Here is a 23,967-nt window from a genome sequence, read left to right as displayed (position 1 = left end):
CTCAATTTAAAGTGTGTGTGAGTGCACACGCATGCGCGCGTGTGCAGCTCTGTGGTTATCGGTGCAGAGGTTCTGTGAGTACCTGCCTTGTGCACCTACACACTCCCCTCCATTCTTCCAGGCCTTCCAGGGAATAGCTTAGCCTCAGACTCATCACTAGAAAGTGACGTACCTGAACTTTGAGATGTGCTTCAGTATTAAACCCTTTGCATTTTACTGAGTGATAGAAACAGAAAACATAAACCCCACGTATAGAACAGGCTTGAATTTGATGAAAAGCTCACTGAAGACACTGTCCTTTAGAAAACATAGTCATTTCATAATTCAATCCCAGAAAGAAACTCTCTCCTTTCTTTTCTTTTTTCCCTTTCTTTCTGAGCTTGTTATGCTTCCTTCTTTTCTGTAGTAAGAGTATTGTAACTTGGTTCGTCTTCTTGCCTTGGTTGAGAAAACTCACAGCTAAATACGATGATCAATTATGTTAATGTATTAGGCCAACTCCTTTTCTCGTTTTTTCCCTCCTATTTCCCTACAGTCTCAGAAGGCAAAGTCGTTTTTGGACACTGTATCAGATCCTTTTAGCAGCCAGCAGGAACACAAGTCATAAACGCTGGGAGAGCTTGAAAACAACAGGCACCTGGAAGTAAGTCAATGATCAACTGCACTTCTCATCCGGAGGACTCGCATACCCGTTTGGCCCACGCTCATCAAAAACGATGGTGACATTTTCTTTCCTTTCCATTTCAGAAAAAAATATAAGCTGTGCTTTTAACTGAGATGAAATTAATGGAACTGGCTTAACTTTCTATGAAGTCAACATTTTCAGCTTTTACCTTGAAAGCCCTGCGAGGTTGCTGGGCCTGGGTTTTGGGTAGGTGTGCTGGTCCCGTGGCTTTGGGGGCTGGGACTAGAGCCAGACACGATGCTCCGGTGGTCGGGGAGAGGACTCTGAGCTCGGGAAGGGTATTCAGAGAGGGAAAGACTCCCAGTGAGCCTATGCTCTGCCACATTTCCTTTCAGGCAGCGAAAGAAGGTGCGGATGGCGCAATGGGGCTCCAGCCCTGTGCGTGCTGAGCTTGCGGGAAGGAACGAGCTCAGCCTCTGCTCCCACTAGACACCAGAGCAGCGCGCACAGGCCAGGAGAGGCGGATGGCCAGGTACCAACAGAAACCAAGGAACTGTGACCAACATCAGAGTCAGGAGTGGGACTCAAGAAGAGAAGGTATCAGTGGAATATTCCCTGCCATACCGCCCCGCACCCCGCCCCGCAGGATGGTGGGAAAACGACAGCAGGTGGGCGGGTAGCCCAGGATTACTCACCAAGGTCGTTGTTGTTCATCATGGCGTTGGAGGCCCGCAGCCGGGGCCCCTGCTGGGTAAAGTGGTAGCCGAACTTGAGAAGCGTTGCGTTTTTTTCCAACATGCTCACAATCTCCATTTCCACTTTGTTGCCCAGAGGCTGGCTCTTTGATGAAGGAAAAAACAGCAGTCACCACTCACCGGTTTGTGCAGGAGCTCCTCTCTAGACGCAGAACGCTGGTGTGGTGGGCGGGGACTTTAGCCACTCCCCCCTACCCCCCACCAAGACCAGGGAATTGGAAGTTTGGAGAAGGCGAATGAGCTGGGATTCGAACCTAGGCCCTGCTAGACGCCAAGAACAGATCTTTCCTAGAAAACTCGAGCAGGAGGACTCTTCAAATGAACAAGTCTCAAAAAAAAATGAACAATTCTACTCCCTAGGCTCTATTCCATACTAATTAAATCAGAATCTCTGGGAATAAGACTCAGGTGTCTGTGGTTTTTCCAGCTCCCAGGTGATGTCAATATACAACCAGGTTTGGTAACCAGCCACTTGATGAATCCCTTCAATTTCCAAGTGAGGAAGTCGAGGCCCAGAAAGGGAAAAAGATTTGCCTAAGGTCACACAGTAAGTTGGGAATGCCCAGAGTTTGTTTTCTAAAGCCTCTCTGCCTCTGATCATGTTGGTTCCCTACCCCAAGATCTCTAGTGACAAAGAGTGAAAGAAAACAAAAGAAAAGGAGAACCTATAATATAGTGTTGGGAAGGATACAATGAGGATGTTCATCAGTCTTATTTATAATCCTGGGGGGAAAGGAAGGCAACCCCATCTAGAGCGGGTTCTCAAATAAATGACAGCTGAACTTTAAAGGAGAACATGAAAGCTGTCAGATAGTGATGCAAATCTTTGGTCGCAGGCCCTGAATGACCACCACAAAACTATAAATATAGAGAAAAAAAAGCCCAGTAATAAAACAGGTCATATTTAAGTCAAGTTACATGTATCTTCCATACACATATATATGCCTAATGTCTAGAAAAAGCCAGCAAGTGTCCTGGTGGTGGTGGGATTGAGGAGAGTTTTTGTTTTCTTCTTTGTAACTTATGGTTTGAATTTCCTGTTACCACATATAATAAGATAATACAAAATAAACATAAGCTTAAAGATATTTGAAGAGACATGGAGAACAAGCTAACATCACACCAAGGTTTAAAGATGTTCCTCCTAAGGGCGGGAACAAGACAAGAATGTTCACTTTCACCAAGACTGTCCTGGGGTCCCGGCCAGGACAAGGAGGTCCCCTCTGTCCATCTCACCCACCCTTCCCCCATCACTTCTGGTGACCACCAGTCTGTTCCCTGTGTCGATGAACTTGGTTCTTTTCTCTTTTTGTTTAAGTTCAACATACAAGTGAGATCACAAGTATTTCCTTCTTTTTTATGACTGAGTAGTAGTCATGTGTGTGTGTGTGTGTGTGTGTGTGTGTGTGTGTACAGATACATATACACCGCATCTTCTTTATCCATTCATCCATCGGTTGTTTCCATGTCTTGGCTATTGTAAAAAAATGCTGCAATGAACATGGATGTGCAAATATCTTTTCGAAATAGTGTTTTTGTTTTCTTCAGGTAAATATCCAGAAGTGGGATTGCTAGATCATATGGTAGCTATATTTTTTATTTTTTTTGAGGAACCTCTATACTGTTTGCCACTGTGGCTGCACCAATTCACATTCCCACCAGTAGTGCACAGGGGTGTCTTTTCCTCCACATTCTCACCAACACTGTCATTTCTTGTTCTTTTTGTTTTAGCCATTGTGATAGGGATGAGGTGATGTCTCATTGTGGTTTCGATTTGCATTTCCCTGATATTTGGTGGTACTGAACATCCTTTCATGTACCTCTTGGCCATCTGGACGTCTTCTTTGGAAAAATGTCTATTCAGATCCTCAGCCCATTGTTTGATGGAATTTTTAAATTTTAAAATTTAAATCATGAAATAAATAAAATTTGATACCCTGGTCCTTAGTCTCACTGGCCACATTTCAATTGTGCAGTTAGGTCAGTGCAGATGTAGAAACTTTCCATCTTCATGTTACATGGGTTTCCCTAGCCTGTGAGCCCTTGGATAGTACATAGTACCCAATACCTCCAGGTCAAGGTCAAGGAACTGAATGGAGGAAGGAGGAACACAGTTGACGCACAACAACACAGGAGGGCTGAGAAGATAGATTACCTCACCATCCAAAGGAACAAGCAGGGACCTTAGTTGAGGCACCTATGGAGAACTCCTTCAAGGTCTTATGAGTACACCAGAGTCTGTCTGGGCTCAAATGGGGCTGGGAACACCAAGCTGGGCAGGTAGAATGACACTGGTAAAGTTCCATTGCCCATTTGTCACGCCTCCTGAAAGAGCTGGGAAGAGCTCAGGCCTGTCCTCTGAGGACTCAGCACAGCCCTCGGCTCTGGCCCACTTGGCCTGGCAGAGAGTATAGAGACCATATAAGGGCCCAAGAAGGAACTGGAAGGTCCCCCACCCACCCCACTTAGTAGGAAGCCTGGCCTCTCCTTGAGGCTGTTCTCCGGGAAAGCCCTGCTAGAACTCAGGAGGGGCTCATCTCAGAAAGCACAGTGTCCCCTGAGTGGAGGAGCTGCCAGTGTCTGTGAGGGCTGCTTCTGCAAAGCTGACACTCCGTGACACTCAGTGAAGAGCACAGAGCAGCCCCATGCAAACTTCCCCCACTGACCCTCCCTACATCCCTGGGGAGGCAGCACAGGCAGCAACTGGCCCTCCGTCGTCTTAGAGATGAGTAAACGGAACCCATGTATAGAGGGAAGCTGGAACGTGCTCCCTCCACTTAATGCCAGAGCCAGGGCTTGACCTTGACCTGACACTGGAAAGACTTCAGAGGATCCTCTAGGCCCATGTTCTCACACAGGCGTCCAGTATGCCTGGGATATGTGCAGATGTGTCTAGGTATATTGGAGAAAATACAGGATTCTACTAGATAATCATGGCCAGTCTTCCCAGTGTTAATCTTTGACCAAAACCATTATTTTTACATTAAAGAGTAAAATAAGAAATGTGCACACATCTTAAGAAGTATCACTCTTGCTTTGTTCTCAGGCTATCCCTCTTCAGAGCCTCAATCCTTCCACAGATGAGAGAAGAGGCCATAGGGACACTGCCAGAATCAAAACTCTGATCTGTTATTTTGAGATTTAGTGATCATTGTGTACCAAGTGAAGCCGTCGAAGCACTTACCATAAGTGAACTCACTTTCTCCTCCCTATAAACCGGTAGAATGTGTACGATTATTATAATTTTCATCTTCCAGCCGAGGTCCATGAAGAACAGAGGCATTAACAAATTTCGCCCAAATCACAGAGCTAGTTGGTTACAGAACCAGTATTTGAACACAGGAGTTGCACTCGAGAGTTTGCTAGTTCTTGCCTAACTTGGGTGTCTTTGAGAGAGCTCCGAAGACCGGGGTAGGGTTGATAAGAGGGGCTACAGGCAGACGGAGTTTGGCTCAGCATGCAGGATTGTGATTTCACCGTCCATAGTGTCTGCGTGTGGAAGGAACTGCCTGGGAAGGCCGTAGCTTCCTGTCCCTGGAAGTATGTGGACAGAGGGTTGATAGTGTCTTGTGAGAGCCTCCTACATGTCATTATGAATGGAGAAGGTTTAGGCTCTGTGACATTTCAGGTCTCTGGGAACCGCATTCTGTGAATCCATGAATGGCTTGCTTGGATGGCATAAAAAAATCAGGAGGCCACCTGGGTAGTGGGCGAGGGGCAGTTGGGGTAGTGGGTAGTGGGCGAGGGGCAGTTGGGAGCTCCTTTGACAGAACCCCAGGGCAGGTCATGCCAGGACTGGCCCCAGCAGACTGTGGCAGCTGAGCCGGGGAGAGGGGGGCTGGAGAAGAACTCTGGTCCCTCTCCCTTCAGATGTGCTTAAGAATGAAATCAATCACATGTGAAAAAAATATAATCTTATTATTAAAATTCAAATGATACTAAAGCTGATTGAATAAAGTCAGAGAGCTTCCCTTCACATCCCTAATCCCAATCCTACCCACTTTTCACAGAGTAAGCACTAGGCCAGTGGGGTGTGTTTCCCTGGATTTTTTTCTATGAAGTAGATAGTAAAAATGCGCGGATTTTTCTTTTTTCCTTTAAATGGATTCCTATAGTACACACAGTTCTGCAACTTGTCTTTTTCATTTAACATTTTCTGGAGACCTTTCTAAGTCGTGACACTGAGAACTACTCATTTCTTTGAACAACTTCACGGGATACCCTGGTACAGATGGACAAGGAGCTGGCTTCTGTGTTCCTTGTTATAGGCAGTGTGGCCATGGCTTTGCATGGGAGGGAGCCCATGCTCTTTAGGCTGGTCATGGGGTGGTGGAATGGCTGGGTTGAAAGACAGGCATACTCTGAGTTAAAATTGCGAAGAGGCTACAAACACTGACACACCCTTCAGCAGTGATGACAGCTCTTGTTTCCCTGTGGCCAAGCATTAGCAGCTTGATGAGAAGATGACCAGATATGCTGGCTTATGAACAACCAACCAACGCTCTAGGTGGAATTAAGTGGGTGGCTCTGAGACCCCCATTCTGGGCAGAGGTGCCATGGGCCTCAGGAAGCTCACTTTGTGCATCTGATGGGATCAATCAGATCAATCAATCTGATGGCCTTTCCTTTGTGGTCCAGAAGACGTAGGCAAAAGAAAAGAGTCTGGGAATTATCTAGTTGAAGTTCAGAGTTTCAAACCCAAGCTGATATTAAAATTCCCTCTGTATCGTAGCTGCCAAGTTCTGTCCTGCTTACACACCCCTGAGGATGGGGCCATGTCACCTGTGAGGCACCCTGCTCCATGTCTGGGTATCTCTGTTGGTTAATAAGGTCTTTCTGGCCAAACCAGAGCAAAAGAAAATAGCACAGCTGGTTCTCACTTTGATGATTTTAAAGCATGTCGGTCAATTCTTTGATCCTCCTCACTTCCAGACACCCCTCCCTTTGAGGGTGGTTGTGCTTAGTGACTCACTTCCAGCAGAGAGACCATGGCTGAAGGGACTATATAACTTCCGGGGTTGGCTCATAAAAAGGCATGTATGGCTTTCTTCTTTCTCCGCCTTGGATCACTCACTCCAGGAGAAGTTAGTTGTCATGTCGTGAGGCCACTCAAGCAGCCCGGGGAAGAGGTCCACACGGCAAGAAGCTGAGGCTTCCTGCCAACAGCCATGGAGGGAGCCATCTTGGAAACGGTATCTCCAGCCCTGGTCAGGCCCATAGGCTGTACTTGACTGCAGTCTGGTCAGAGAGTTTGGGCTGAAACCACGTGGACAAACTGCTCGAGGATTCCTGACTCCCAGAAACTGTGAGCTCATACATGTTCGTTGTTATTCTAAGCTGCTGAATTTGTGGAGGTAATCTGTTCCACAGCTATAGATAATTGATATGCTCCCAGACACCGATGAACCAAAAAACCAGACCTAAAACAGCACCATGGGATCCCATTTACATGAAGTTGAAGAGCAGGCAAAACTCACCCATTGTGACAGAAATTGGGACATGATTGCACTTGGAGGGTATTGACTGGGAGGGGGCGTATGGGATACTAGAAATATTCTATATCTTGACCTTGGTGTTGATTACTCAGGTGTGTTTGTGTGTGTGTGTATATATATAAAATATAATAATACATATGCCATATAAATCTGTATAAAATATATATAAAAATCCGTTAAACTAATTATGATGTATTTGTTACTGTATGTAAGTTACACTTTGATAAGAAGTAGACATAAGTAGGAAAAGGAACAAGGAAGGAGAGAAAGGAGATAAAAAACTGTTTTCTGTACCAGCTAGACTCTGTCAGAAGTCAGTGCTCCCCACCCCACCCTTCTAGCACTGACTGGTCTAACTAATAATAGAAATATCGTGGCACCTGGTGCTTCAGTCAACTAAGCATCGACTCTTGATTTCAGCTCCTGGTCTTGGGGTTCTGGAATCGAGGCCTGCATCGGGCTCTGCCCTGGGTGTGAAGCCTGCTTAGGATTCTCTCTCCCTTTCGCTCTGCCCCTCCCCCATCCCTCTCTAAAAAAAAAGCTCAAACAACTACGACAACAATAAAACAATAGAAATATCACCTCCCTCTTCTTGAAAGAAAAAACATGCCAGGTACTCATTAAAGGATCAATACATGAAAACCTCTAACAACCCTATTGCACAAGTATATGCATCCTTCCCATTTTAGAGGTGAGGAGACTGAGGCGTGAGTACATGAAGTGGTCCCTCTCCCCCCGACACAGCAAGAATACCACAGAGCAGAGGCTGAGCTTGGACTTGATGCTCGTTTGACTTCAAGTGTCAGAGATGTGAAGACAGGTAATCCCTGGGTCAGGCTGTCTCCTGTCTGGAAATCTCCTGGCTTTTCAGAACAGAGTGCAGCCTGTTCTGCAGCAGAGGGGAACGGTCATGGTGCGAGATGGTTGTTGTCACAAATCTTTACTCTGATTCATGCTGATCTGTGTCAGAAAACAATTTTCTTGACCTTATATTTTTTGCTCTTATTTCCACTGACTCTATCTTGTTTTTTGCCTGAGAAGTGAGGTCAGTGAAGGACTGTACTTGGTATTTTGAAGAAGGGACAGTGACGCATGGCTGTCCTCTCTTGGAGGCTGGATGTTTCCAGGTTGAATTACTTCAGTACCCACGGAGACAGACACAAAAATTATGCACAAGCCGAGAGTTGCAACTTAGAGGCTGAATGTATAAGGAACAAAGCAGAGAACATCATGGGTGGTGAAGTTTTACCTGCTTGGTTTTCTTCCTTTTTCCAAAACGAAAAGTCACATTCAACCTCATTAAAAAAAAAACAAAACAACAACAACAAAAACTCAGCCATCTGCCTTGTGTATGTAATCTAAAATTAAGGGGGTGTCACCCCGTGTGAAAACCTTCAGGATTCTATTTTGTGGCTGTGTTTTCTTTCTAAACTTATTTGGACTAGGAAAATAATCCAATCTGGGTAAACAAGAATATCCAGTCCACTTCCTTGATCTTCTTTTCAAAATATGAAGCATATCCTCACTGTCCAGTGTTGGAAATGAAATGTGAGAGATCCAGCCAATATCCTTCAGACACGGCACATAACTTCATTCGGGGAGGGGTCATGTTTTCAGGCCTTGTCTGCTCCGAGGCAGGGAATACCCCGTACCCCAAGATCCTGGGGAAGGGCCTGCTGGAGGTGGCTTTGTTGGGACTGATGAGGGCAGATCAAGAGGGACAGAAAATCACCATTTGGATTTGGTTAACTTGGGGTGGAGAGGGTGGGCAAGCACTCTGTACACAGTGCCTGCTCCTGGGGCCTAAGGATCTCTCCTGTCCAGCCACAAATGCAGCCTGTCTGGAAGGCAGGCCACCTCAGTTCTGACCCAGCTCTGGCACTAACTTGATCCCTGACCTCAGCAAGTCCTGCCCTTTCTTTGATCCTCAGTTTCCCTACCTGCAAAAGGAAGGTGGAACTAGACATTTTATTTTTCTTTTGGTTATAATATAGTATTTCTTTGTTTTTTTTAAATTTCTTTTCAGCGTAACACTATCCATTGTTTTTTGCACCACACCCAGTGCTCCATGCAATACATGCTCTCCCCAATACCCAGCACCTGGTTTCCCCAACCTCCCACCCCCCACCCCTTCAAAACCCTCAGGTTGTTTCTCAGGGTCCATAGTCTCTCATGGTTCACCTCCCCTTCCAACTTCCCTCAACTCCCTTCTCCTTTCCATCTCCCCATGTCCTCCATGTTATTTGTTATGCTCCACAAATAAGTGAAACCATATGATAATTGACTCTCTCTGCTTGACTTATTTCACTCAGCATAATCTCTTCCACTTCCATCCATGTTGCTACAAAAGTTGGGTATTCGTCCTTTCTGATAGAGGCATAATACTCCATAGTGTATATGGACCACATCTTCCTTATCCATTCGTCCGTTGAAGGGCATCTTGGTTCTTTCCAACTTTTGGTGACCAAGTTCATCATCACTAGCCATCAGGGAGATTCAAATTAAAACCACATTGAGATACCAACTTTCACCAGTTAGAATGGCCAAAATTAGCAAGACAGGAAACAACATGTGTTGGAGAGGATGTGGAGAAAGGGGAACCCTCTTCCACTGTTGCTGGGAATGCAAGTTGGTGCAGCCACTCTGGAGAACAGTGTGGAGATTCCTTAAGAAATTAAAAATAGAGCTTCCCTATGACCCTGCAATTGCACTACTGGGTATTTATCCCAAAGATACAGATGTAGTGAAAAAAAGGGCCATCTGTACCCCAATATTCATAGCAGCTATGGCCACGGTTGCCAAACTGTGGAAAGAACCAAGATGCCCTTCAATAGACATTTTCTTGATGGCTTCGGCTCTGGGTCCTGGCCTCTCTGCCCCCTCCCACCCTCACTGCTGGCTCAGGGCCACTGGAAGCAGAGCACAACATTGCTTGGAGATAAAGAGAGATGACTGAGTAAACAAACAGCCCCAGGATCCCAGTTCCCGGATTTGGGTCCTGAGCCAGCCAGCCAGCCAGGCTCTTGTCACCGGGGCAGAACTCCCCAAGTCCCTTTCTCCTTTGTTTGGCCGTATAAGGAAGAAGGACAGAGGCTCCCTAATGCAGGTTACAGTCCCAAGGCTCAGGGGAAAGCTGTGGCCTCTTAGGAGCTCGGTGACTAACCAGGAATGAGGAATAAATCAAATACCACTCACCACCTCTTCTGTGGCAAAGCCCTCAGAGACCAGAGTGGGGGCACCCGAGGAGAGATGCACTGTGAGAGGTCCTGGTGGCCTTCCCTAGACTCCAGGCCTATGGGAGCACTGCCCCACAGGCTGCCCTCATCTCCCTGGTCTCCCGGGCCCTGATGCCTGCCCTCAAGCCTCTTCTATCGAGCTGGCAACCATCTTTCCAGAACACAGCCCGCAGCCTCTTTCATCTAACCTACCCATTCAGAGCCCTTTGGATTTTTAACTCCCTTTCTGGATTCTCCCAGGGGATGGGCTCCACGGCTTTCCCCTCTCCTTCTCTTTCATGTGGTTTGCTGCACTCGAGATGCTTCGGACTCCATTTCACTCTTTGAGATACTATCAATCCGAGGAGTTTATCTCAAACTCTACCTCCTCCAAGAAGCCCTCCGAGATGCCTCCTCCTCCTGACTGAGATGGCTTCCCCAAAGGCCCACCATCTGCAGCTTGCTGAAGCACCTGGTTCAGTGATCATTTCTGTACTTGTCTGCCTTCTTGTCCAGTGTGGAATCGCTGGAGGGCAGAGCCAGAGCCTCATTCATATACAGAGCCTAGCATAGCCCTGGAGTTCAGCAAGCACTCATCAAACTCTCAGATGAACCAAAGATAAGGCTCCCAGGATGGTGGGGGGAGGGGGTGACCAGCGCCCTGGGCTCTACCCCAGGGAAAGGGACTGCTGAAAAAGCCAAGTAAGACCACACAAAACTACAGTAGGAGTCAAAAGACCCGAGAAGCACAGTTCATGGACCATAGAGTCACATCAACCTGGGTTTGAATCTTACCTCTGTCACTTACTCACTGTGTGACTATGGGCAGGTTACAGAACTTGCCTGGGCATTAGTGTCCTCATCTACAACACAGAGGAGGTTATCATGCCCACTCACAGAGAGTCCTGGAGAGCATTAAATGAGATAATGGATACATGGTACCACCTCAGTAAATTAGCTCTTAGAATACTGTGTCAACTCTCTAGGTCACCTTTGGAGTAATTATGAAAGTTTACAACCTCATAGTTGACATCTGTCATTTACTTAGAAGTAGAAATTATTTTGATCCCATTTTGTAGGTGAGGAAACTGAGGCTCAGGAAAGTGAGCATGCGCACACTGGGTATTCAGTGAGGGGGAGAGTGCCGGTAAGCAGTGGCTCTGACTCTGGTCTCAGCCAAGGTGGACAGCAGCAAGAGGGAAGGTAGGCAGCTCACTCTGTCAGCTGTCATCACAAAGACCCAAGGCCAGTGCTCTGGGTCACTTCTGGCCAACATTCTGCCCCAGGAGTCAGGTTTCAGCTGACACTGGGTAGCCCCTGATTCCCTGCCCAGCCAGGCTTGGAGTCACACGAAGAGCCAATCCCAGGCCTTGGTCCACGGCTCTCCTAAGCCTGCTGCATGCCTTTGTTCCAGTGGCTCTGCCTCTCTTGCCTGCAATAAAGCAGGATCAGCAGTGGCAGAAAGAGAAGGAATGGGGAGGGGCTGGGAATGGGTAATGCAACAGCAGCCATTGGCATTCGAGAGATGTAGGAGTCCAGTGTAGCAAATTCACATGACAGGGCTGCTGCTCTTTATATGAATTAGAAAAAAGTACCTTCTCTGGTTGAACCAGGCCCCATACCAAGGCTTGGAGAGTAAGGTGTGGGTTGGATTTTGCCCCTCGTCTCCTGTGCAGTGAACAGCATACACAACCACCCAGGGCAGCCCTGCTTACCAAGCACCACTGATGGGCCAAGTTCTGAGCTGGGCACTGAAATAAAGAGATGGCTCAAATACAGCACCAGCTTCTGAGAAGCTCATGGGAAGCCGAAGTGCTAGGAGAAGATGGTGGGGATCACTTAACTCTCTCTGGGGAGAGGGTTAGAGGCTCTAAGGTAAGCTAATGGGAGAAAGTAGGGATAGGCAGCCTCCCCCCCCCAAAAAAAAAGTTGATTTGTAGTGTTTGTCAATTTCCATAGTGTAAATGTGTCCCACCAGGAGTGATTTCAAGTTACCAGTGTGCCATCACTGAGGTGGAGTGTGGAGAGATGCCTACAATCAGCTCTGGCAAGCAGGTCTTAGAACACCACTTGGGGAGAGGATTCAACTGAACCTAGAAGGTAGAGGAGGGATTCTCCAGGCTGAGAAGGAGTAGGGGCAGGAGAGGACATTCTAGAAGGAGAGAACCAAGAGTGAAGACGTGGAGGTGCACAAGTAGAGGGTTATCAAGGGGTTAGAGTTGGGAAGGGTTGACCAGTCTTTGGGAGCCTGGTAATGCTTTAGTCCTGGACTCGCACAGGGGCACGTGCCCACCATGATTCATTAAGCTGCCCACTGAAGTTTTGTGCACTTTTCCATATGTGTGTGATAATTTACAATAAGGATCTCATTCAGGGATATATTGCTGTTTATACTTTTGTTATATTTCCTTCCCATCTTTTTTTTTTTTTCCCATGCACGTATTTATACGACCATCTGGCAAACATTGTCAGGTAGGAAAATAAAAAGTTCCCTATCCAGAGCCCCTAAAGAAGAAAGCATTTTAATATCAAAAGCAATGTGGTGTCATGGAAAGAGTTTGGTCTCTGGAGTCACAGAGACCTGAATTCGAATTCTACTTCCCAAAGTGCTAAGTGACTGGTGCTGAGAAAGTCTTAGCCTGTCTGGCTGCTTCTCTTCTGCAGACTGAGTCAGATAATACCCACATCCTGCAGGGTAGTCGGGCAGGTCAGAGATGTGTGTAAGGTGCATCACACAGAACCCAACCCACCAGAGACCCTTAACACAGGCGACATGTAAGATATTGTAGCCAGCATCATCTTAGAAAGTCAGAGCTGGAAGAGCTTCCCTGATAATAAATGATTGAACCCCAGAAGCTACAGAGAAATGGTAACCCCATAAGGTGAAAGTCAAACTAGTATTTGCCCAGAGAATAAACGTGACGATAATGAGACTGACTCAGAAGCCCACTGAGTGGGGTGGGGGAAGTGTTTGAAGAAAACAGGGATAGTTAGCCTGGTGGGGAAGACTCTAGTGGTTTATAATATCTGTGCCCCAGATGAGTCCCACGTGCAGCAGAGAAGAGAATTAAGCCCAATAAACATGACTTGCAGGAAGCTGATTTCAACTGGATATGGGGAGGGATATTCTCACTAAGAACTGGAGGGGTGATCTGGGAAAGGAGTGAGCTCCCATCACTAGGGGTATACAAGCAGAAGCTGGCAGAGCACTTAAAGGGCATGATGAAGAAGGAAGATGAGCATGGTGGCGGGTAGGGACCAATGTCCTTTGGGGTGCCTTGAAGCTGGGCCCTGGATCTGTGCCGTCCAGCAGCATCTAGCCATCCCTCAGTACAAGGGCAAGGGTAGAACCATGAGCATCCGGCAGGGAAGGACACAAAGAGACCTTTGTGCATCTAACCTGGTTATCGATTTTCAGTTCCACTAGAGAAGTGTTGTATGGAAGAGCTTCCACCAGGCGCAGGATCCCAGCTCCGGAAATGAAGTTGGATTCCACGTTCAGCGTCTTCAATGCCTTATTGACCTTGAGCATCTCAGCAAGGGCCTTGAAGCACGGGAGAAAAACAAGGGTATCTGTGAGTCACCATGAGCAAGGCTGGAGACCCTCTAGGGTAGAACCTAAAGTACCGAGAGGGCCTTGCTGGGAGTAAGAGTTCCTCGTACACTCATGCTGCTCGAGCCAGGGACCAGGCAAGACAATCTCTACAACCCCCTTCACAAAGCACAACTCCCGTGTCTCTCCTCCCCTCCAGTGTGTCATGGCTCCCAAAACTCTAACTGGAGAGTTCTACATTCCTTAGCCTGCATCATCCAGCTAACTGAGGCCTGATCTCTTGCACTTTGTAGAATTTATCCATAATCTCCCTCATGGAACTTGTATTCCTCTGTTCAGAGTTGTTTTTATACTGGTGTTGTGTCTGCCATCAGACTCTCTACTCTTGGTGCGATGAAAATGCATCTTATTCATCCCAGGGTGCCCATGTGCTCAGCACACAGCAGGTTCTCGGTCATAGTTCACTGAGTGACTAAAGGAGTCCCAACCTCCTTATGTATCCTCCACTTGTTACTTCTATTTCCCTGTTGAGATTCCATGGAGTCATTGTTCTCTTCATCTGAGCAGCAGAGAGCACAGAAGGACGCCCGGGAAACCACCCCACTGGGCAAGTGACCAGGGCAAATGGGAGGAGAGGAGCTCAGGTGGCCCCCAGCACGTTTCAGAGGAATTCAGCCAATGGGGTGTAGATGACAATCAGAGCCTCTGAAGGAAATGAGGTAATTAGCAGTTGGTGGAAACGATGTGTCATGGAGGAAAGGGGACACCAGCAGCTGGTGGCCCAGGATGTGCCATCAGTGGGCCCTGGTTGTCTGAAATGACTCTCTGAGCCAGGAACGTCCTTCCCACGATCCCTGCTTGCTGAAACCCTGTACAAGCTCAACTCCCAGAAAGCCTTCCTTGTTGAAATCATCCTTCCCTCCTCCCCCTGCTTCCAGGTGCCCCCAGGATGGCATGCCGGCTTTCTCTCAGACCCTGAGGTTGTTGGACACCCCTGAGGAGAGCGCCACAGGCTGTGTTCTTTCCACAGCATCTCTCTTGCTCCCCAGAGAAGACCTGTCCAGGTCTGATAATCAAAATATTTAATAACCGATAGGCCAGTGCCCCAGACCAATGCAAGTGGACCAGCTGGTGGCTGAGCAGGTCCCGGAGACCCTGTCATGCCAGGTGTCCGCTCTTTCCTGGATCATGGTAGAGGAATGGGGGTACAGGGAGAGGAGCTGGTTCAGGGAGTGGGGGCGCTCACAGAACTTTTCACTTTTCTGTAGAATTTAAGAAACAAATGAACAAAGGGGAAAAAGAGACACACAGGAAAATAGACTCTTAAATACAGAGAACTGGTGGTTGCCAGAGGGGAGGTGGGTGGGAGGATGGGTGAAATGGATAAGGGGGAATCAAAAGAACACTTATCCTGAAGAGCACTGGGAGATGAAGAGAAACATTGAATCGTTATATTGAACACCTGAAACTATTATAGCATTAATTTTACTTCAATTAAAAATTAATTTTTTAAAAGAATCGATTGCTACTCAATAGACTTCAAAGCCAGAAAAGTTGTTAAGGATAAAGAAGGGCATTACAGAATGGCAAAGGGGTCAGTTCTCCAAGAAGACATAACAATCCTTAATGTAGAGATGCCCAACAACAGAGGGTCAAGCTATAAGGGGCAAAAGCTGATAGAACTGCAAGGAGAAAGATGAATCGCTGCTAGAGTTGGAGATTTAATAGCCCTATATCAGGGATGGAAAGATCCAGAAGGCTGAAAATCAGTAAGGATGTAATTGAACTCGGGGTGCCTGGGTGGCTCAGTGGGTTAAGTCTTTGCCTTTGGCTCAGGTCATGATCCCAGGGTCCTGGGATCGAGCCCCGCATCGGGCTCTCTGCTTGGCAGGGAGCCTGCTTCCTCCCTCTCTCTCTGCCTGCCTCTTTGCCTCCTTGTGATCTCTGTCTTTCAAATAAGTAAATAAAATCTTTAAAAAAAAAAAAGGATGTAATTGAACTCAACAATGCCATCAATCAACTGGATAGAAGTGACACTTAAATGCTACTTTATCCTACAACAGCAGAATACACGTTCTTCTCAAGTTCACATGGAACAGTCACAAGATTGATCACATTCTGGGCCATGGAATGACCTTAACAAATTTAAAAGAAACAAAATCATACAACATCGGCTCTCAGAGCTCTGTGGCCTTGAGCTAGAAATCAGTAACAGAAAGATAACTTTGAAAATCTACAAATATTGCTTGGTGATTAAAGAACACATTTCTAAATAACATGTAGAGCAAAAAAGAAACCTTAAGAGAAATAAATGAAAACATACCTTATTAAAATTTGTGGGATGCAGTGGAAATAGAACTTAGAGGGAAATGTCCAGTATTGAATGCATAGATTTAAAAAAATCTAAATTCAATAATCCAAGTTTCCATTTTAGAAAAGTTTGAGAAGACCAAAATAATCCAAAGTAAGCAGAAGAAAATAAATAATAATTAGAATAGAAATCAATGAAGCAGAAAACAGATGAATAGAAAAAAATCAGTGAAGTGAAAGGTTGATTCTTTGAAAAGATCAATAAAACCGTTAAGCCTTAAGCCAGGCTAAGAAAAGAGAGAGAGAAGAGAGACAAATTACTAATATCAGAAATGAAAGAGGCCCATTACTACAGATCCCATGGGAATTGAGAAGATAACAAAGGAAAATTGTAAACAACTCTTATGTCCACAGATTTGATAACCTTGATGAAATGGACTAATTCCTTGAAAGATACAATTTGTCAAAGCTCACGTAAGAAGAAATAGATAATCTGAGTAGGCCTATACCTATTAAATAAATAGAATCAATAATTAATAACCTCCCAAAACAGAAATCACCAGGCCCACACAGTGAATTCTATCAAATATTTAAGGAAGAAATGATACTAGTTCTCTACAATCTCTTTCGGAGAATGGAAGCAGAGGGAATACTTCCTAACTCATTCTATGAGGCCACTGTTATCCTAATACCAAAACAAAGACATTACAGGAAAACTACAGACCAATATCTCTCATGAGCATAGATGCAAAAATCCTCAAAAATATAGCAACTGGAATTTAACAATGTATAAAAAGGTTATACACTGTGACCAGTGAGATTTATCCCAGGTATGCAAGGCTTGCTCAACATTTGAAAATCAATTAATGTAAACCATCACAACAACAGGATAAAAAAGAAAAGTCACATGATTGTAACAATAGATACAGAAAAAGCATTTGACAAAATCCAACACCCATTCATAATAAAAACTCTCGGTAGATTAGAAATAGATGGGAACTTCCTCAACTTGGTAAAGAATATCGACAAGAAACCTACAGTTAACATCATGCTTAATGATAAGATTCGAAATGTTATTACTAAGATTGGTACAAGGCAAGGATGAACCCACTCACCACTCCTTTTGAACATCAGAATAGAAGTTCTAGCTAATGCAATAGGCAGGAAAAGGAAATCAAATGTATAAATCAAATATATATATATATATATATATATATATATATATATATATATATATATATAATATTGAAGGAAGAAATAAAACTGTTTGCAGCTGATATGATTGTCTTTGTAGAAAATCTGAAAGAACTGATCAAAAAAAAAAAAAACCCTCCTGGAACTAATCAATGATTATAGCAGGATAGTACAATATAAGACTGACATATAAAAATTAACCACTTTCCTATATTCTAGGAAGGAACAAGTGGAATAGGAAGTTTAAAACATCACACCAGTTACATTAGTACCCTCAAAAGTGAAATACTTAGGTCTAGAGCTAACAAAATATGTAGAAGATCTATATGAGAAAAGCTATAAAACTCTGATGTATAAAAATCAAAGAACTAAATAAATAGATATTCCAGGGTGCCTGTGTGGCTCAGTTGGTTAAGCAACTGCCTTCGGCTCAGGTCATGATCCCAGGGTCCTGGGACCAAGACCCACATCCGGCTCCCTGCTCAGTGGAAAGCCTGCTTCTCCCTCTCTCTCTTCCTGCTGCTCTGTCTATGTGTGCTCTCTATCTGTCAAATAAATAAATAAATTCTTTTAAAAAAATAGATATTCCATGTTCATGGATAAGAAGACTCAATACTGTCAAGATATCAGTTCTTCCCTCCTTGATCTATAAGTTCAATGCAACCCCAGTCAAAATTCCTACAGGTTATTTTGTGGATATTAACAAACTGCTACTAAATGATTAACTGCCATCCTTGGTAAGCTAATTCTTGCACTTTTAACCTGCTATTAGTGTTGTAATAATCATACTATACTGTCAGGCTTTAGGTGTCTGCATGGCCAAATGGACCATTATATTCATGAAAGTGAGAGCTATAGGGGCACTTCGGTGGCTCAGTTGGTTAAGCATCTACCTTTGGCTCAAGTCATTATCTCAGGGTCCAGGGATCGACCCCCATGTTGGGTTCCCTGCCCAGTGGAGAGCCTGCTTTTCCCTCTCCCTCTGACTGCTGCTTGCTCTCCCTGCTTGTGCACTCTCTCTCTCTCTCTCAGGTAAATAATAAATTAAAAAGTAAAAAAAAAAAAAAAAAAAAAAGAAAGTGGAAGCTATGACTGTCGGTCACCGTTATATTCTAATTCGGTGCTGGACACAGACAGACTCTCAATAAATATGTTTGAATATTTAACAGAAAAGAAAAAAAAGAATTGTTGGCTACTTTATAATAAATACCATTTAATTTGATCAGCAATATCTTTATGACTTGGGCAAAAAGAAACAAATAAAATTGGTCTTCAGGACCCACTGAGTAAGACCATGATTTTGGATATAGAGGGACTGAAGCCCAGGGAGGGGCGGGTACTTATCCAACGCGGTGTGCTAAGTGGGGACAGATCTGCTTTAGAACCAACATGACTTGCATCTAAATCTTAGTTCCACTTCTCACATGCTGTGCAACTTTGGACAAAGAGTAATGCCTGAACTCCCTGCACCCCGGGTTCTTTGTCTGCAAAGTGGGGAGACCTACATCCCTGAGATCGGGGTGACTGTGGATGTTAACTAGCATAATGCACAGATGTTGCCTGGATAATGGCGCTTGTGTTCACATCGTCTCCTGGCTCCTGGCCGTTGCCTTTCATCATACCACACAGGGTTCTTCCTCAGTGGGGTTCAGCCAGTCCTGGGGCCACAAGCATCCATCCTGCTGTTTCTAGCCCCCCAGTTTCAATGCAGTGGAACTGAAATGTACATACATGTGCCACGGGGTCATTGCTCCGTGTTCCCACGATGCTGAACTTCTTCACATATGTGTTCTCTTTCAGGGCTTCGGCATAGGCCTTGAGAGTGGGAATGGGGATATTCTGCAGAGAGAGAGGCAGGCGGTGAGGAGCAGCCCCGACCAGGGTTAGGCTGGGAAGACAGATGGGGCAGTGACCCTCTCACACATGCAGCCTGATTTCTAGTAGGTCTCTCATCAGATTGCTGAATAGGCAAAGAGTTCCTGCTTTGCCCCAAAAGGCTGAGATCTGGAGAGAACTTTCAGGTAAACAGATTGACAGAAAACCATCCCTGACAATTTCAGGGAGGACCCTGTGCAGGTGGAGACCAGAGAAGGAAAAACCAAGGCAAAGAATGCAAAGGAGTGCTGTGCTGGGGGCTCAGGACTGGGGTGTGGAGTGGGCAGGGCCTCGGCCTCTGCCTGGACAACTGGCAATGTTTCTGACTCTCTGAAACATTGGGCAAAGTCTCCTCTCTCTCTACGCCTGTTTTTGGAAAATGAGTTGGGGTCTGGACACTGCCCTAGATGATCCCTAGGAGACATCTGTCCTGCCAGGTCTCAGCTGTACCGCACAGCAGAGGCTCCTGGGGAACTTTTGTAAACTGCTGATGCATGCGTCTGGACCAGACCAATAAATTCAGAATCCCGGGGGGTGGGGGTGGGGGGGCTTTGGCATAGATTTCTTAATCTTCTCAGGGGAAAACCACTGATCTGGTCCAAATTTCTCACGTGCGGAAGGGAAACTGAGGCCTGGAGAGGGACGAGCCTGTGGGCCCATGGTGAAGGTGCACAGCCACGGCCGGGTTCCACACCCCTGCACCACTCTGAGCCAGGGTTCACTGCCAGGGTACAGAGTTCTGAGCTGTGCCAGGGCCTCCCACTGGGCACACGGCAGACAATGGAGGCACCCGGGAGAAAACCTGGCTGTGTTTGCAGGATCTCTCATTTCAGAGTGTCATGTTAGCTCCCCGTGGGAGCAGAGCCTGGAGAGGCCAGGTGGAGGAGAACACTGCGGGCGCAGGTTTCTAATCAGATTAGGCTGTGGGGCTGGCAGCCACTTAAAAGAAAATGGAGAAGAAAGGAAAGAGGAGCTGGGGAGCAGGGGCAGGGGCCCACTTCTTATCTTACCCCCACACCCTCCCAGAACTAATCCTGCTGGGCTCCGGGCTAAGCAGGTGGGCAGGCAGCTGGTTCTGCTCCTAAATTCCTCCTGCAGCCCGTCCAGGGTCAGATGCTTGTCCATCGGACCCTCCTCTGCCCTTGATGGTCACACAGGTGCCATCTGGTCAGGCTGGACACAGGGGCCGACAGCTCCTTGCCAGGGCTGCAGAATGAGGCTGACCACATGGACGATGGCGTGCGGATGGTTCAGGGCCGGCCCCTCCCAGGGCTGTGGGACCCCATTCACCCGCTGGGTGCGGGCTTTTCCTAGCCTTGGGATCCCCGGCAGTCAGGTATCTGACTTATGATTTTAGCTCAGAGAAGTTCTCAGTGTTTCGAATAACAAGACAGGTTTCCAGAATCAAAGGTGTGTTGGCCCATGGTGAACACCAGGGCCTGAAGAAACCAGGGCCATAGGATGTGTTTGCTTACACCGCCCAGGCCTTTGAGAGGTTTTGCCCCCTTCCTGATCCGGAAGCGCCCAGAACCCAAACAGGTCCCTGTTCTCTCCGTATAGCCAAGCCTGGGCCCGCACATGGGCTCCTCCTACCTGCCCCAGGTGAAGCGAAATCAAAAGGACTTTACCCGGATGTTGTTGAGGTTAACCTCCTCAAGTTTGGGGTCATTGTTCTTTATCCGCTCCAGGGTTTCCTCTACATCTGTTGAATTTGGCTCTTCATCAGGTACAGGTTTGTATTGTGTGGGTTTGATCACGCCTAGAGGGACGGACAGAAGAGAGGTGGCTCACAGGAACACAGGGAGCCTCTCCCTCCACAGGATTCTCTGGAAGGAAGCAGCAGCAGAGTTCAACCCTAGGAAAAGGCCGCACATTCTGGGGCGCCAGCAGAGGCGGGGAGAAGCGCTGACCGCGCCCTGCTTGGACTCCGCCTTTGAGGCCTACATGCCCGGGGTGAATGACTGAAACCCTCTGACCCTCTGTGTCCTCCTCTGTAAGGTGTCAGACAGACGCTTTACCTCAGTGGACTCTTGTGAGGATAAAATGAAGCCTGAACATGAGAGAAACGTATAAGCTTTCCAGAGAGAGGGCCAGTATTCTTCTGGTACCCTCACTGATTTGGGGGGGTCAAAAGGCCAGCTAGGGATGATGCAGGGGAGCAGGAAGAACAATACAGTATGGTCCCAGGAAAGGACAAGGGGAGTTGAGGAACAAAAGAGGCCCCAGAAGACAGACACGTGTGGACGTGTAGAAATTCATGATCGTGACGGAGTCCCAGGCCAGCAGTGGAGGGATGGATTTTGCAAACAACAGTGTTGTCCCCGTGGGAGAGGCATGAAAAGTGACCGTTTGATCTCCTCTCACACCGCACCCAGACACAGACCCAGGCGGAGTAAGAAGTGGGATACGAGAGGCGAACCGCGAACACTCTCAGGAGACACTGCAGGAGGACATTTTTGCCACATGAGGACGGAGATGTCCTGCACAAGCAAGACACAAATCCCAGAGAAGGTGAAGGAAAAGGTGGATAGATTTGGCTACGTCAAAATTTTAAAATGTCTGCAATGAGCCAAAGAACATGAGTGGGCAGAGGAAGCAAGAAGCTGCGGACGCCTTCACTTCCGGGGTGTTTTTGCTCGGGGAGGGGGGAGGGGGACTGAGCTGGGGATGAGGGCGGTGTACTCACTGTTGAGTCCCTCCTTGTTCACGATGGAGCTGCTGCCCAGGGCCTGGTAGTACTGCTGGTTGCTCATCAGCGTGTGCATGCCCAGGATAGCTGCAGGGACACGGAAACGCCATGGCTCGTCTCTCTCCCACAGAAGAGCCTCCGGACCACGGACGTCCCACACCCCAGGCGTTTTTGTGCATGGAAATGGCAAGAAACACTTGCATGGTTTTAAATTTTACTTGATTTTTGCTTTCGTCTCTATTTATGTGACGTTCAGATCTCTACACCCAGCGGAGACTTTTCCAGCCCCGGCCTCAGATTCCCCGGTGTCTCCCAGTGTCCCACGGTACCTCCAGCCCAACTTGGCCAAAATAGAACTCGTCCTTCCCAGCAACTGCCCCTTCCTTGGGATCACCTTCTGTCTTGACATCCTGCCTGACCCCTCAGGGTGGACCCTCGGTGGCACGGCATGCCCTAAGTCCCCACCCTCCTAACACTGTCTCTCATCTGTCCCACCTCCCATTCTGTCTCCTCTGTGCTGGCTGGGGCCCTGCCATTCTGCAGCTGTGTTATCACAGCCGTGTAATCACTGCTGTCCTAGCCCTGGTCTCTTCCTACCTCCCCCCCACCAGCATTCATTACAGAGCAGCCAGAAAGATCCTTCTGGAAGTGCAGATCTGACCACATTACTCCTGTGCTCAGCCGGGCTTTCATCCATTCGTTTGTTCAACATTTATCGAGTGCCCACATCATATGCCTGGCTCTGGGTGGGGTGGCACTGGAGGGGGAAGAAGAACGGGGTTGGTGCTGGGAGGGAGTGGGGCTGTGTGTGCAGCAAGGAACAGCAAGGAGATGCTAGGCAGGTACCTGCACAATTGAAAACATAAGCACAGAGTATACATGTTGTAGAGGAAAAGTTCAGTTGCTCTGGGAGAACTGAATGGAGGGACTTGGGATAGGAGGGATGAGTAGTGTCGGCCAAGTCAAGAGAAGGGAGGGGGGCATTCTGGACGGCAGAGGGAATGGTGGGTGGGAAAGCCCTCAAGCTCAGGGAGTGGAAGCCTAGGGCAGGAAGGGGAAACAGAAGGTGGACGGAGCTGAGCTGGACGAATGGTGGACCTCCCCCACCCTCCCACTCACTGCACGCTTGCTGCGAGCCAGAGAATACGGTAAATGTCAGTGATTCTCAGTTCAGCTGCACATTGGAATCCCTGGGGCATCTTTTCAAACACCTGAAGCCCAGACCTACCCCAGACCCATTAGACCACCATCTCTAGGGGTGGGGTCAAGCCTCTGCCTTTTTCAAGGCTCCCCAAGTAGACTCAGGGGGTAGCCAAGCTGGGAAACTGCCTGACACCACCCCCACCCCGAAGCCTCACAATATCACTCTGGAGTAGATTTCATTCAAACAGGCACATTTCGATCCCGCAGGGTCTTCTAGGTTGCAGTAAGGGGTTTGTGTGTCTTTCCCTAGGAGCAGCTGAGAAGCCACTAGAGACCTCGGCAGGGACCGAGATGTCCTGACTCGGGTTCTGGGAGCGTCACTCTGGCTGTGTGTGCAGAACGGACTACAGAGGGAGGAAAGGATGTGGTGACCGTGAGGCTTTGCAGCCACCCAGGTCAGAGGATGGTAGGTGGCCCCCGGAGCGTGGTTTCACCAGCCCTCCATGGGCCAGCTGCTTCAACGGACTGTCTCTCACCCACACCGTTTCTGCTCCAGTGACACAAATGGTCACGGCTCAGTACATTCTCCCGCTTCTGTCAACACCGTCCCCTCTACTAGTGGTGAGTCTCCCTCCATCTGCCATGTGTGCTGCTAAAATGCCCCCAGTAGTGTTACTAGATTTAGCAAATGAACATACGTGATACTCAGTTAAATTGGAATTTCAGATAAGCAACGAATAATATTTTAGTATAAGTATGTCCCATTCCATATTTGGGATCTACTTATATTAAAAAATTATTCATTGTTGATCTGAAATTCAGATCCAACTGAGCATCCTGTATTTGTGTATTTGACCCAACAACTCTACCTTCCCATCCTTTAGGACTTAGGGTAACACTTCTTCCCTCATGGAGGCTTCTGGAATCCTCTCTCTCCCTCTCTAGTTCTCCCACGGCACCTGCTGTCCATCCCAGCATGGACCACACAGCGTTAGAGGTAGCTGGATGCATGTGTGCTTCCTCTACTGGACTTTGGGCTTCCAGAGGTCGGGGAAGAATAGTCTCTCTTCCTTCTCCTCCAGAGTATAGTGTTTGGTAAATATTTGCTGATCC

General features: G+C 47.2%; 2 protein-coding genes across 3 annotated transcripts in view; one reads left to right on the top strand and one right to left on the bottom strand.

Moving 5' to 3' along the window:
• TSTD2 (thiosulfate sulfurtransferase like domain containing 2) overlaps positions 1 to 643 on the top strand; it is a 30,759-nt gene extending 30,116 nt beyond the window's left edge. For both annotated transcript variants that reach the window (XM_045081608.1, XM_004747662.3), the window contains exon 11: positions 536 to 643. The gene's annotated coding sequence lies outside the window, so the exon portion shown is untranslated. The remainder of the gene's footprint in view (positions 1 to 535) is intronic.
• TMOD1 (tropomodulin 1) overlaps positions 1 to 23,967 on the bottom strand; it is an 83,684-nt gene that overhangs the window by 6,885 nt on the left and 52,832 nt on the right. Inside the window, exons 5-9 of the mRNA XM_045081609.1 lie at positions 21,709 to 21,798; positions 20,651 to 20,781; positions 18,879 to 18,986; positions 13,491 to 13,634; positions 1,321 to 1,465 (exon numbers count right to left, since the gene is read on the bottom strand). Of these exons, the coding sequence (XP_044937544.1) occupies positions 1,321 to 1,465; positions 13,491 to 13,634; positions 18,879 to 18,986; positions 20,651 to 20,781; positions 21,709 to 21,798 (618 nt within the window). The remainder of the gene's footprint in view (positions 1 to 1,320; positions 1,466 to 13,490; positions 13,635 to 18,878; positions 18,987 to 20,650; positions 20,782 to 21,708; positions 21,799 to 23,967) is intronic.

This window comes from Mustela putorius, unplaced genomic scaffold (genome assembly GCF_011764305.1).
Source record: "Mustela putorius furo isolate JIRA1106 unplaced genomic scaffold, ASM1176430v1.1 tig00000580_pilon_pilon_pilon, whole genome shotgun sequence".
NCBI lineage: Eukaryota > Metazoa > Chordata > Mammalia > Carnivora > Mustelidae > Mustela > Mustela putorius.
The sequence above is the reverse complement of the archived record's forward strand: the minus strand, read 5'-3'. Positions and strand labels throughout refer to the sequence as shown.